This window comes from Panthera tigris, chromosome B2 (assembly GCF_018350195.1).
Source record: "Panthera tigris isolate Pti1 chromosome B2, P.tigris_Pti1_mat1.1, whole genome shotgun sequence".
NCBI classification, from domain to species: domain Eukaryota; kingdom Metazoa; phylum Chordata; class Mammalia; order Carnivora; family Felidae; genus Panthera; species Panthera tigris.
Window position 1 is genome coordinate 99,955,909 of NC_056664.1, and position 12,310 is coordinate 99,968,218.

General features: G+C 46.7%; 1 protein-coding gene across 14 annotated transcripts in view; it reads right to left on the reverse strand.

Moving 5' to 3' along the window:
* FYN (FYN proto-oncogene, Src family tyrosine kinase) overlaps nt 1-12,310 on the reverse strand; it is a 214,454-nt gene that overhangs the window by 43,096 nt on the left and 159,048 nt on the right. For all 14 annotated transcript variants that reach the window (XM_042987006.1, XM_042987010.1, XM_042987016.1 and 11 more), the window contains 2 exons: nt 10,633-10,729; nt 1,356-1,454 (listed from right to left, as the gene is read on the reverse strand). In XM_042987006.1, coding sequence (XP_042842940.1) covers nt 1,356-1,454; nt 10,633-10,729 — 196 coding nt within the window. The remainder of the gene's footprint in view (nt 1-1,355; nt 1,455-10,632; nt 10,730-12,310) is intronic.

Consider the following 12,310-nt stretch of genomic DNA (forward strand, 5'->3'; position numbering starts at 1 on the left):
AAATAGAACTTAAATACATAGTGGGTATGTTCCCAGTTAAACCAAAGTAATGCTACCTTTTAGTGGCACCTTTTATTCTGAAAGAACACAAAGATGTTTGCAAATCTGCCCTAAAATAAAAATTCAATACAGATTTCTTTACTCTTTGATGATAAAACACACTCACTAGGAGAAAAAAAGGAGTGCAGAACCACTGAGTATTTGAGAGTGGGGAACAAAACAGATCTTCTTAGAGAAAATACAAAGGAATTAAAGGCAAGACAGTGATCCAATTGGGGATTTGGCTGGGGTGTGGCATCTAATCCTCCTTGCAGTGCTTAAACAAATCCAGGGTAAAATGCAATATCAGAGCCAAAGGCTGGGCTTCATGGCTGACTCTTCTCGACTCCCTTATTGGTAAGGCAAGACCACCAGGAGAGGCAGGTCCCCAGGGTGTCAGGGAGGAGGGCAGGTCCCCAAGTTTTGGAGTCACGGGCCAGTTTTCTTCCCCTCAGTTCAGAAATGGGGGTAACCACACACAAGCCACTCTAATAGTTCCCCCTTTTGAAAGTGCTCATGAATCCCCACAGGTCAGGAGGAGGAACAATGGTTGTCCCTTCTAGAATCCCCTTGGCCTACTGAGCAACTTCCAAAACTGGAGCCAGTGAAATCCTTGGTCCAACTAACTGCTAGTCATGATTTCCTATCAAGGAAACCAACCAAGACCCCAACTCAAAGGAAAGCAGCATCTGAAATGCATCACGAGAGCTTCCTGAGTTGTGGAACATGCTGTATCTGAGACACTTCTACCTGGCACATGGAAGGTAAGTCTTTTCGGTGCTCCTTTAATATTTCTGATTACACTGAGAAAGAAAATCTCCATCTCATCTTTAATAGTTATTTGGCCCCCTTGCCCCTTACTCCCCGCCCCCCCTTTTCCTCTCCCTCCCCACTCCTATTCTTTCTCTCTCCCTTGCTCTTTTTTATTTTCCAGCAGACTATAGGCTTAAAACCTTGGGTTCACATTACTAATATGTGCCCTAGCCAGAACTTCATCACGTTTTTCTGGTTGCTTTCTGTCTACGGCAACTAATACTGGGCTTTCATTTAGGGTTCTGATACAAAGTTCCCTTTCAAAATCAGTATGTTTTTAAGATACAGTCATAAAGAAAAATATTAAGTTAGTAACAGCACAAGTATTACACAGATATGGCAAAACGCAGAGCACAGTGCCTGGGGCATGCGGCATCACTATCTTCTCTCAACCCTGAATCGCTCTAGTGAGTTTCTTCTCCCTCCTGCACAAGGTTAGTAGCATGTTACTGTGACAACTAACTTTTAAAAGCAAGTAGTTGAGGGAAAACAACAAAACCTACTCTTCTGCTTGGATAGAGTCAACTGGAGCCACATAATTGCTGGGAATGTAACCAGTCTCTCCGGTGGTCAAGGAGCGGGCTTCCCACCAATCTCCTTCCCTGCAGAGAACAAAGAGAAAAGGAAGTGAATGTGTTGACCATTTCAATGTTCTGCAGTTACAGACTCAGTATCTCCTACTCATTCCACTGCCTGATTTCTTCAAACTCCAACCCAGCTCTTTGTAATGGTTACATGGTTACTCTCTGAGTCAAGTGTGAGTTGAATCCAGTGCGGTCTCTCATATCTTATTTTATTTGCCAATTAACAATGTAGGACCCTGGCCATGAGAGAACTCTCTTGGGGTGAGGGGGCATTTTGCTTGGTAAGCGTCCTCAGTTTGGACAGAGGGGAAGGGAACCCAGCCTCAGGCTACTTTAGAAAAACCCTGTGACAACAAAAAGAAAATGGTAATTATGTGAAGAGAAGAATGCATTATCGTGGTAAACATTCACAACATATTCGTGCGTCCACCCATCACACTGTAGACCTTAAACTTACAGTGTTACGTGTCGGTTACATCTCAGCAAAGCTAGAAGGAAAATGAAGCATGTGCTAATACTGCTAATTTAACCGTCTATGTCGTCTCACATCCTGAGGTAACAACATCCTTTGGTACTGCTGGAGAGAAGCAGACCGTTTGTTGGCTTTAGTGTCATTCTGTTAGCCGTTACAAGATGCACCAAAAAAGAAAAGAAAAACATTAGAGCTGCAGAGCATCTGAGAACGGAAACCTGTCAGGAGGCCCAGTAAGGGATGAAAGCCTTCTCTGAATACCTGTCTTGCTTGTTCTCAAGCAAGTGGGTAGTAGAATAAAGACAATAGGTTAAATCTTGTTCAGAAATTTTCAACCTCAGGTTCTTTCATCAACTTGACCCGAGTCTGGTGGGCAGGAGAGGAGGGCTGGGGGTAGCTGTGTGTGTAACAGTGTGGGGAGAGAACAAAAACTGGCCAGGGAATGGGATTCTGAGTTTCACCACATGGTATATAGCCTGGTGTTCCATGCGATCGCCTGTCTCAGTCTGGGGTGGGGGTGGGGACTCCCAGAACTGTGGGCAGGAGGACATGGGGGGGGGGGCCTTATATAAGCACCACTCTCAGCTGAAAACACATGGGTCCATCACATGGTTAGAGTTCATGTGCTTGAACCCATGGCGCTGCATCTGTGACAGAGAGCAGGGGTGGAGCGTGTGCTTCTCTGCACACATACACGTGGGGCTGGAGCCCCAAGATGCACGGTGCCCATAGAACCCTGCGCCGGCCCGTGGCCAGGAACGCGAGGGCTGGGGAGGATGCTGCTGTCCTTGAGCATACGGAGACCTCTCACACTGCTCTTCGGCAGGGGTCCAGTGCCTTCTCTCCTTCCTGTTTTGGTCCTTGGAGGCAGCAAGAGGAACCCCAGGACTTTTTTTTTCTTTTTTTAAAATCACTGTGGCTGGACTCTGTCAAAGCCCTCAGTCAGGGAAGAAAGAAACCACCCAGACAGCACGTAATAAAGCAGCCAATGGTGACAAGCCCACATATGCTCTGGGTGGGACTGTGGGGGAGTGTTCGGTGGCACAAGTGACACAAAATAGCCCATGAGAAAATGGGGTGCTGTCAGAGGCTTTTCACCCTATTAAACAAATGTGAACAGATAAATCAACCAAAAGAGGAGATAACTGTTCTCATACCTAGGAAGTCCTATCTATCTATCTATCTATCTATCTATCTATCTATCTATCTATCTAATGTTTATTTTTGAGAGAGAGAGAAAGAGAGAACGTGCAGAGGAGGGGCAGAGAGAGAAGGAGAGAGAGAGAATCTCAAGCAGACTCTGCGTTATCAGTGCAGAGCCCAATGTGGGGCTCGAACTCACGAACTGGGAGATCATGACCCGACCTGAAAACAAGAGTCAAATGCTCAACTGACTAAGCCACCCAGGTGTCCTTAGGAAGTCCTTTATTAATAAATCTTAAATTTAGTTTGTGTCCAGATTTTTCTTAGGAAATAACTGACACATACCAAAGAATATATGTGTATATGAACACCTGTGCATCCACCACCCGACTTAAGAGCTGGATCTTTACGGATTGTGTGGAATTTACTCTTGTGCTGCTCCCCTATTTTCATTCCTCTGCCTTTTGGACTCAAATCATGAAATTAAAATGTTAATGTTTGAACAGTTTGCATTGGCTTCATTTCTGTGTCCTCTAAAAGAAATACATGCACTTGTTAAGTATATCATCTAGGAACATATGTAGAATTTTTTTTTTTCCTCTGAACACATGCAAAAGAAATGGCTTTGGAGACTAAGATGGTGACAATGTTCACTGCTCTAAAACTCCACTAGATGGAGACATTTCATCATAAAAAAACAATACCCACTATCTCCCCACCTTCTCCTTTCTTTCTTTCTCTGTCTCTACCCCCCCACACCCGACACCTGGGAAATGCTCCAAAATGGTAAAAAATTAAGAGTTTTCAGCAGAAGCTTATCTTTTACTGCAAGATAACCTTCATCAAGTTAGTTCTAATAGAATTAAAAATATTTTTTTTTCATTTTACTTATTTGAGAGGGAGACAGGGAGGGAGGGGGAGAGAGAGAGAGAGAGAGAGAGAGAGAGAGAGAGAGAGAGAGAGAGAGAGAAAGCATGTGTGCTCTTGAGCAGGGAAGAGGAGCAGAGGGAGAGAGAAAGAGAATCTTAAGCAGGTTCCACAGTCAGTGCAGAGCATGACTTGGGGCTCAATCCCATGACCCTGGGATCATGACCTGAGCCAAACAGATGCTCAACTGACTCAGCCACCCAGGCACCCCCAAATGATTTAAATTAAGATGAAGAAAGTCTAGTATCGATGGTGGGGTACAGGGAAATGTCACCTGGGGCAGGAAGCCAATACATTTTGCTGCAGGCTGGGACAAGCCCAGTCCTATCCAGACGATCCGGGATGAATCAAGTATGGTTGACCCTTGAACAACATGGGTTTGAACTGCACAGGTCCACTTATGTGCAGATTTTTTTTCCAATAAAAACAGTACAGTAAATGTATTGTCTTCCTTATGATTTTCTTAATATTTTCTTTTCTCTAGCTCACTATATTCTAAGAACACAGTATATAATATATAAAACATAAAATGTATGTTAATCGAGTGTTTATGTTATCAGTAAGGCTTCCGGTCAACAGTAGGCTATTAGAAATTAAGTTTTTGGGGAGTCAAGGTTATATGCAATTTTTAAAAAAATAGAGAGAGAGGGAGGGAGGGAGGGAGGGAGGGAGGGAAGGAGAGAGGGAGAGGGAGAGAGGGAGGGAGGGAGGGAGGGAGGGAGGGAGAGAGAGAGAGAGAGAGAGAGAGAGAGAGAGAGAGAGAAAGTGACCGCGTGAGCAGAGGAGGGGCAGATAGGCAGAGAGAGAGAATCCCAAGCAGACTCTGCACTGTCAGCACAGAGAGCAATGTGGGGCTTGAACTCGTGAACTGTGACATCATAACCTGAGCCAAAATCAAGAATGGTATGCTTAACCAACTAAGCCACCCAGGTGCCCCTCTATGCAGATTTTTGACCCCATGAAGTGGGGGGAGCTGGCGCTCCTAATCCTCTCCTTGTTCAAGGGTCAACTACAATTTCCATTTCAAAGCCAGCATTAAGTATCTCATTTTGGTGCTGGCACCTAAATAGTTTAGAACAGATTAGAATCCAACTATGGGCTCATTCTAAAGTCATGTATCAGGAATTCATGATTTTCTCTGAATTGACTCCATTACTCTCACAGGGATTTTCAGTTATTCATGAGAAAGATAAAATCCTTTTCTCTTTTTCTAGGCCATCTAGGGTCACTTTTTCCATCAGAGGAGATATGCGGTGACAAGGAAACAATGAATTGTGTAGTAAGCCTCACAGGTTTGCCCAGAGAGGCTGGTACACACTCAAAGCATCTATCAAAAAAATCTTTTGAGCAAATGAGTAATCATCTTTTTTTTTTTTTTTTTTTTTTTTGGTTAATGTTTGTTTATTTATTAAGAGAGACAGAATGTGAGTTGGGGAGGGGCAGAGGGAGGGAGACAGAATCTGAAGCAGTCTCCAGGCTCTGAGCTGTCAGCACAGAGCCCGATAGGGGCTTAAACTCATGAACCGTGAGATAATGACCTGAGCCGAAGTCAGATGCTCAACTGACTGAGCCACCCAGGTGCCCCTAAGTCATCTTTTTAATACACTAGAAGCTCAATTCACCCATAGATAAATAATACTCTTCTTTTAATTTTTTTTAAAGTTCATTTCGAGAGAGAAAGAGAGCGAGCGTGAGCATAAGTGGGGAAGGGCAGAGAGAGAGGGAGAGACAGAATCCCAAGCAGGCTCCTCACTGTCAGTGCAAAGCCTGACTCGGGGCTTGAACTCATGAACCGTGAGATCATGACCAGAGCTAAGAGTTGGACGCTTAACTGACTGAACACCCAGGAGTCCCGATAAATAATACTCTTTACGAATCATTCACCTTGATTTAGGAAAACAGAATCTTTACTATGCTACTTTTTATTTCTTGAATTATTGTGGGTAATTAACATTATTAAAGCTGCACTTAAAAAAAACCAGTTCTTACAGTTCAGATATTTCATTAGAGTTGGTGAGATTTTCTTTAATGTTATCGGGCTCTGGTCTAGAATAACTTGTGAGTTTTTATAACAGCTACCCCTATTCCTCCTGTTTAAAGAGTTATTAATAGAGCCTGTTGTCAATCCCCAAAATTGCTTATAAGATTTGTTGGTCCCAAGAGCCTAGAGCCCTGATGCAGCCAGGAAGTGGCATTTGCAAACAGAAGTCAGGCTAGATCTGTTGAGCTCTGGAGCATTTTTTTTTTTTTATTTTAACGTTTATTTATTTTTGAGACAGAGAGAGACAGAGCATGAACCGGGGAGGGGCAGAGAGAGGGAGACACAGAACTGGAAGCAGGCTCCAGGCTCTGAGCCATCAGCCCAGAGCCCGATGCGGGGCTCGAACTCACGGACCGCAAGACCACCTGGGCTGAAGTCGGACGCTTAACTGACTGAGCCACCCAGGCGCACCGGGAGCATTTCTATTATAAATGCTGTATTCTTTCTAAATTTGGTTACTGCCATCTTACTGTCAGAGAGCATATCCGTAACAATTTTATCACATGCTTTGATAGGGCTCTAAACCAGGATTTCTCCTTACCAAGATGAAGAAAGTAGTCACTACCCTAGGCACTATTCCAGTCTGTGTAACATGTTTATTATATTTTAAAGAGTCACTGTTTCTAGCTGGTAAATCACTAGTTGTGAAATGTGAAAATGGGGTATAAAATAGAAGAATTTAAACATTTTGGAAAATGGGTTCAAGTTTAACCATGTCCAAATACACTACACTGAGCACCTATAACAGGTCAGTGAAGAACCCTTGCTCCCACGCCAGGCAGCAGCGCCGCATTCATGTGCACACGCGCATTCATGCACTTGAGGCCCCGGCTCTGGGCAGCAGCGCCGCCGGCTCTGTGCACACACACACACACACACGCGCACATGCGCATTCATGCACTCGAGGCCCCCATGCTGGGCAGCAGCGCCGCCGGCTCTGTGCACACACACACACACACACACGCGCGCGCGCGTTCATGCACTAGAGGCCCCCACGCCAGGCAGCAGCGCTGCCGGCTCTGTGCACACGCGCGTTCATGCACTCGAGGCCCCGATGCTGGGCAGCAGCGCCGCCGGCTCTGTGCACACGCACACGCGCATTCATGCACTCAAGGACCGACGCTGGGCAGCAGCGCCGCCGGCTCTGTGCACACACACACGCACACGCGCATTCATGCACTCGAGGCCCCCACGCCCGGCAGCAGCGCCGCCGGCTCTGTGCACACGCGCGTTCATGCACTCTAGGCCCCCACGCCGGGCAGCAGCGCCGCCGGCTCTGTGCACATGCGCGTTCATGCACTCGAGGCCCCGACGCTGGGCAGCAGCTCCGCTGGCTATATGCACACGCGCGTTCATGCACTCGAGGCCCCCACGCCGGGCAGCAGCGACGGCTCTGTGCACATGCGCGTTCATGCACTCGAGGCCCCGACGCTGGGCAGCAGCGCCGCCGGCTCTGTGCACATGCACACGCCCGTTCATGCACTTGAAAACCCAAAGACCACTCCTGCCGTCTCCCGTTTCTGCCCCCTGACAGGGGAAGGAGTGGGAGGGCACACACGCTAGGTGTGGCAGCTGCCCCAGGGAGAACGGGGTGCCATCCCCCTCCTCTCTCAACGGATGACAGCCAAAGGCTGGGAGAGGCTGGCGGAGGGGGAAGGAGACGCAAGCCATCTGGTTCTGTATTATTGCTTTGTTTGTCCTTCATGATTTCCCCTTCCCGGTTATTACCCTTGACTTCAAGATACTGCATTTGTTATAAGAACCTTATCTTTTCCCCCATAACCTTGAAAAAGGGCACTTAAATGGCATGTAGGTTGAGGAATTCCACCGGCAAGAAGGAAGAACATTAAAGGGAAAAAAAAAAATCTTTGCAATACTTTCTTCTAAGAAAACAGGGCCAGAGGCTCGAACCCGTAAACACTAAAGGCCATGCGTGCAAATCGTAAAATACTGATTGAGATAGATTGGATTTTCTTGGAATGTTTCTCCAAAATTTTAACTGAATGCCACTGTAGATCCTATCCAGGTTAACAAAGGAAGAAACCATGAATGTGACTTTGGCAAGGACCGGCTGTGCAAGTGGCCTATGTATCTGATGCACAGATCCCCTTGCAGTGTGGAGAAAACCTGCAGAGGAAGAGCTGTGTGTGGTCCTGCCTACTCCTCCTTAGTTCTCACCTTTTACAGGTTGGTTAACAGTTCTGGCCAACTTCGGGACTGAGGGAACATTACACAGAATGGGGACGGGAAGTGGTGGGTATTTCAGAATTCACACTAAGTAGACTCTGACAAGAAGGCTTCATCTGAGAATCCAACTAGCAATGAGGAATCCTCCTATAAATCGGAAGAGATCAAAGCCAAATTCCCTTCTCCCCACCTCGCAGCCAGCCTTCCCAACCTTCACATATCTTGAAAGGTTCGGTCCCCTCCGAGCGGCGTCTCTGGGCCTTTCCACGACCAAACCTGACACTGTACTCAGGATGCCATCGCCACATGTCACCCCTGGCTCAGCCGCCTGCTCGCTCGGCTGTGCACCTGGGCAACTCCCGGACTTGAGCCCCCCGGCTCCTCGTGTGTCAAACGAGGACCGTGAGACACAGCTCAGACAACTGCTCATGGCTGGCACACAGGAGCCTTCAACAGATGGCAACTGTGGGCTATTTAAAAAAAATTCCTGTGGCTATGAGGGGGGCGGGGCTTGCAGGGGGCAGGTAATGTTCTTCTTGAACTGGGCGGTGGCTGCACAGGCACATACAGTTTGCGAAAATACAGCAAACTATACGCTTTTAAAACACTGTGGTAAAACATGCATAGCAAAATTTACCATTTCCGCCATTTTTAAGTGTGAAATTGAGCAGCACCAAGGACATTCACATTGTTGCGTGACCACTACCACACACACTTCCACTATGTGGAATTTTCTGCATGTATCGGAATAGTTTAAAAAAACAAAAACCTACCCACACCCATTAATGATGACAATACAAATGATAATTAAAAGAAACCCCAACAACCCGTGGCTACTATATAGACCCTGTCTTCTCATGTCCGGAAGAGTTACCGGGCCCCCAGTGGGAAGGATCCAGCTCCTGCCCTTCTTGAAGGGTGGCGAATTCTGAGAGTTGGGGCGGTTTTGACGCCTGAGGGAATTTCCTGTTACAAGGACCGCTTCTCTCTTCTGGGACATGGATGCACTGGCCCACCTCCCGCTCCTTTTGCTCGAACTCTCAGGAAAGACAAAGAGCCAGGCATGCCGATCCTTCTGCAGTCACCGTTTGCTCAGGGGACAGAGTCCAGAGCATGTGGCCCTGGCGACACAGGAGAACGTGCTGGTGGGCCCTCATCCCTGGAGTGGCGATCTTCCCCAGTCACTTGGGAGCACTCACAAGGAAAACTTGAGGTACAGTGACTTGCTGAGGCACGCTACCTTTTTCTCATTCTCCTATCGATCTATCTATTTATTTATTTTAAAGTAAACTCTATGCCCAATGTGGGGCTCGAACTCACCACCCCAAGATCGAGTCGCACGCTCTACTGACTGTGCCAGCCAGGCACCCCCACCACCACACCACCATTTTCTTTGAAGCCTGAAGTTTTCTGGCAGGCACACTGCCTTAACCTAATAGAGGCAATATTGAAAAACTACAGGGAAAGGGAGCCTGGGTGGCTCAGTCAGTTAAGCGTCTGACTTCGGCTCAGGTCATGATCTCACAGTTTGTGGGTTTGAGCCCTGTGTCGGGCTCTGTGCTGACAGCTCAGAGCCTGGAGCTGCTTCGGATTCTGTCTCCCTCTCTCTCTGTCCCTCCCCTCACTCAAAATAAACATTAAACATAAAAAGTACAGGGAAATATGTTTCCCTATATATGATGCCACATAGACCTACAGTTACTCTTCTTAGTGGAAGTATTAAACGTAGAATTTGAAAAGTGAGTGACTCTTCCCCTTGACATTTCCCCACTGTCTGTTTAACTATTGCTCTTACTGGTCACATTTAAAATGCACACATTGCAGCCATTCACAAGTGGGCGAAATAGCTTCTCCTTCCCATCTCACAAAGATTTCAGTCACTCGCAAATTTTCACTATGGGGAGACGCCTCCACAGGCTTCTCCAATCGGAGCATTTAGCAGTTTTGAAAACAGAAGGGACTTGTTGCCAGCCGTGAGTGAGGGCTCGGCTAGTGCAACTTGTAAGATGCAAAAAAAAAAAAAAAAAAAAAAAAACCCAAAAACCAAAAACCAAAAAACCCTCAAGGCAGAGAGAGGGTAATGCGAACGGCCAGCCAAGCTTTGTGCGAACGGCCAGCCAAGCTTTGTGCCAATCATGTGAGGATGCAGCTCTGTAGAGGGAGATACTGGATCTTGGCCAACCTTGAAACCCCAAACACCAACTCTGCTACTACGGTATCCTCCAAAAAGCTCCTTGGACCCCAGAGCCATAAAATACTGTCCTGGTTTGTCTACCCTTCGTTTCTTAAGTTACATTGCCACAAATCAATGAATTTAGCAAGTGCTCTTTTAGCATTTCGGGTACTGAAAAGGCACAGACTGGTAACACAAGTATTCCTTCCCAACTGAAAGACACGCATATTTCCCCTTCCCTCTCCAAACTTACGAGCTGTTCAATATTTGGAATTTTTCTCCTTTGTGAAAACTCAGGTCATCTTCCGTCCGTGCTTCATAGTCATAAAGGGCTACAAACAGGGTCACTCCTGACAACACGAAATCAAAAGGGGAGAGATTATTACACAAGGGGAAAGTAATTCCAAGAAATTAAATCTTCACTGAAGTCTCATTCTCAAAACCTACATCTAATCGGCACTGATAACAGGATGCGGTGATGTAATTCATGTGTGAAACCAGAGTTGCGGGCTGAATGTATGCCTTGGTCTTTGTAGGGGAAGCATTGCTCGATCCGACTAAAACCTAGAGTTGAAGGTGCACTTTTCTCTATGCGCCTCTGAATGAGTCCTCGGGAAAAGACACACATTAATGTCATGTCCACGGCGAAGGGGCAGCAGGGGTGGTATGGTTCACATTTGCAGAGGTCTGCAGTAGTTCCAGACACCTTTTATCTGACACAAATTCTCCTCCTCTCAGGAGCCCAGGAACAGATCACTCTTTTCCCATGGTGTAACAGTAATATAGAATGAGATAGGAAACTCCTTCCTCAGCCTGGGATTGAGAAGACCCTCTCCAGAAATGTTCACCCCAGTTAGAGGATGTCTTCTTGCTCTTGGTATCTGCTATTGCTCTGGGGACTCCCTCTCTCCTATCACAAATTTGCCTATCCTTGCATTGACCTATAATACTTACCCTTCCTCATGCCCGCCCTAGGTCTTCTCATCTGGTGGACTCCCCACAGAGACCTTTTCTGCTTTGCAGAAGTCTGCTATCAATAGTAAGAAATGGCCAGCATCCCATTTGGCCTAGGACCTCCTTCACATAGTAAGCAGAATTCTAAGATAGCATCCTCAGTGATTCCCACCTCCTGGTATTCATGGCCTTGTGTCATCCCCCTGCCTTGAGTGCGGAAGAACCTAGTGACTTGCTTCTAACCGAGAGAACATGGCAAAGGTGATGGGACGTCCCACCGGTGATTAGGCTTCCAAAGATTGTGACTTCTGTCTTCTAGCCACTCTCTGAACTGCCATTTTGGCTTGAGCACTTTGATGAAGCAAGCTGCCATGTCGGAGAGGCACACACGACAAAGAACTGAGGGTGGCCTCTGGCCAACAGCCAACGAGGAACTGAGTCCTGCCAACACCACATGAGCTTGGCAGCAGATCTTTCTTAGTTGGACTGTGAGATGACTAAAGCCCAGCCAACACACCTTGATCGCAGCTGGTGAGAGATTCTGAAATAGAGGACCCAGTTAAGTCATTCCTGGATTTCTGACCCACAGGAATTGTGAGACCGTAAATATGTATTGTTTTAAAGCTGCTAAGTTTGTGGTAATATGCAGCAATCGTTAACTAATACATCCCATTTCTCTGTTCTTTGGTCTCTTACTTTGCTGTCCACACACTTCAAAGTACCTGATATGGTCTAAAGAATGCACAACATGGATTCCATTCTTCACCAAGCTGCCATTTTGCTGTGTCCGTAGTTCCAAGGGAACAGATGTGCCTGTGGGACCACTCAAAAACCAGAGAAGGAGGTGGGGGCTTGTCTTTCCACCTCATCCCAAGTGGGGTTTCCCAGGAGAACTGGTATTCAGAAGGTCTGACCATGCATAGCCGAAGGGCTCGTTTGGCAACTTTAGATTTCTTTGAAAGGTTGGAAGAGACGAC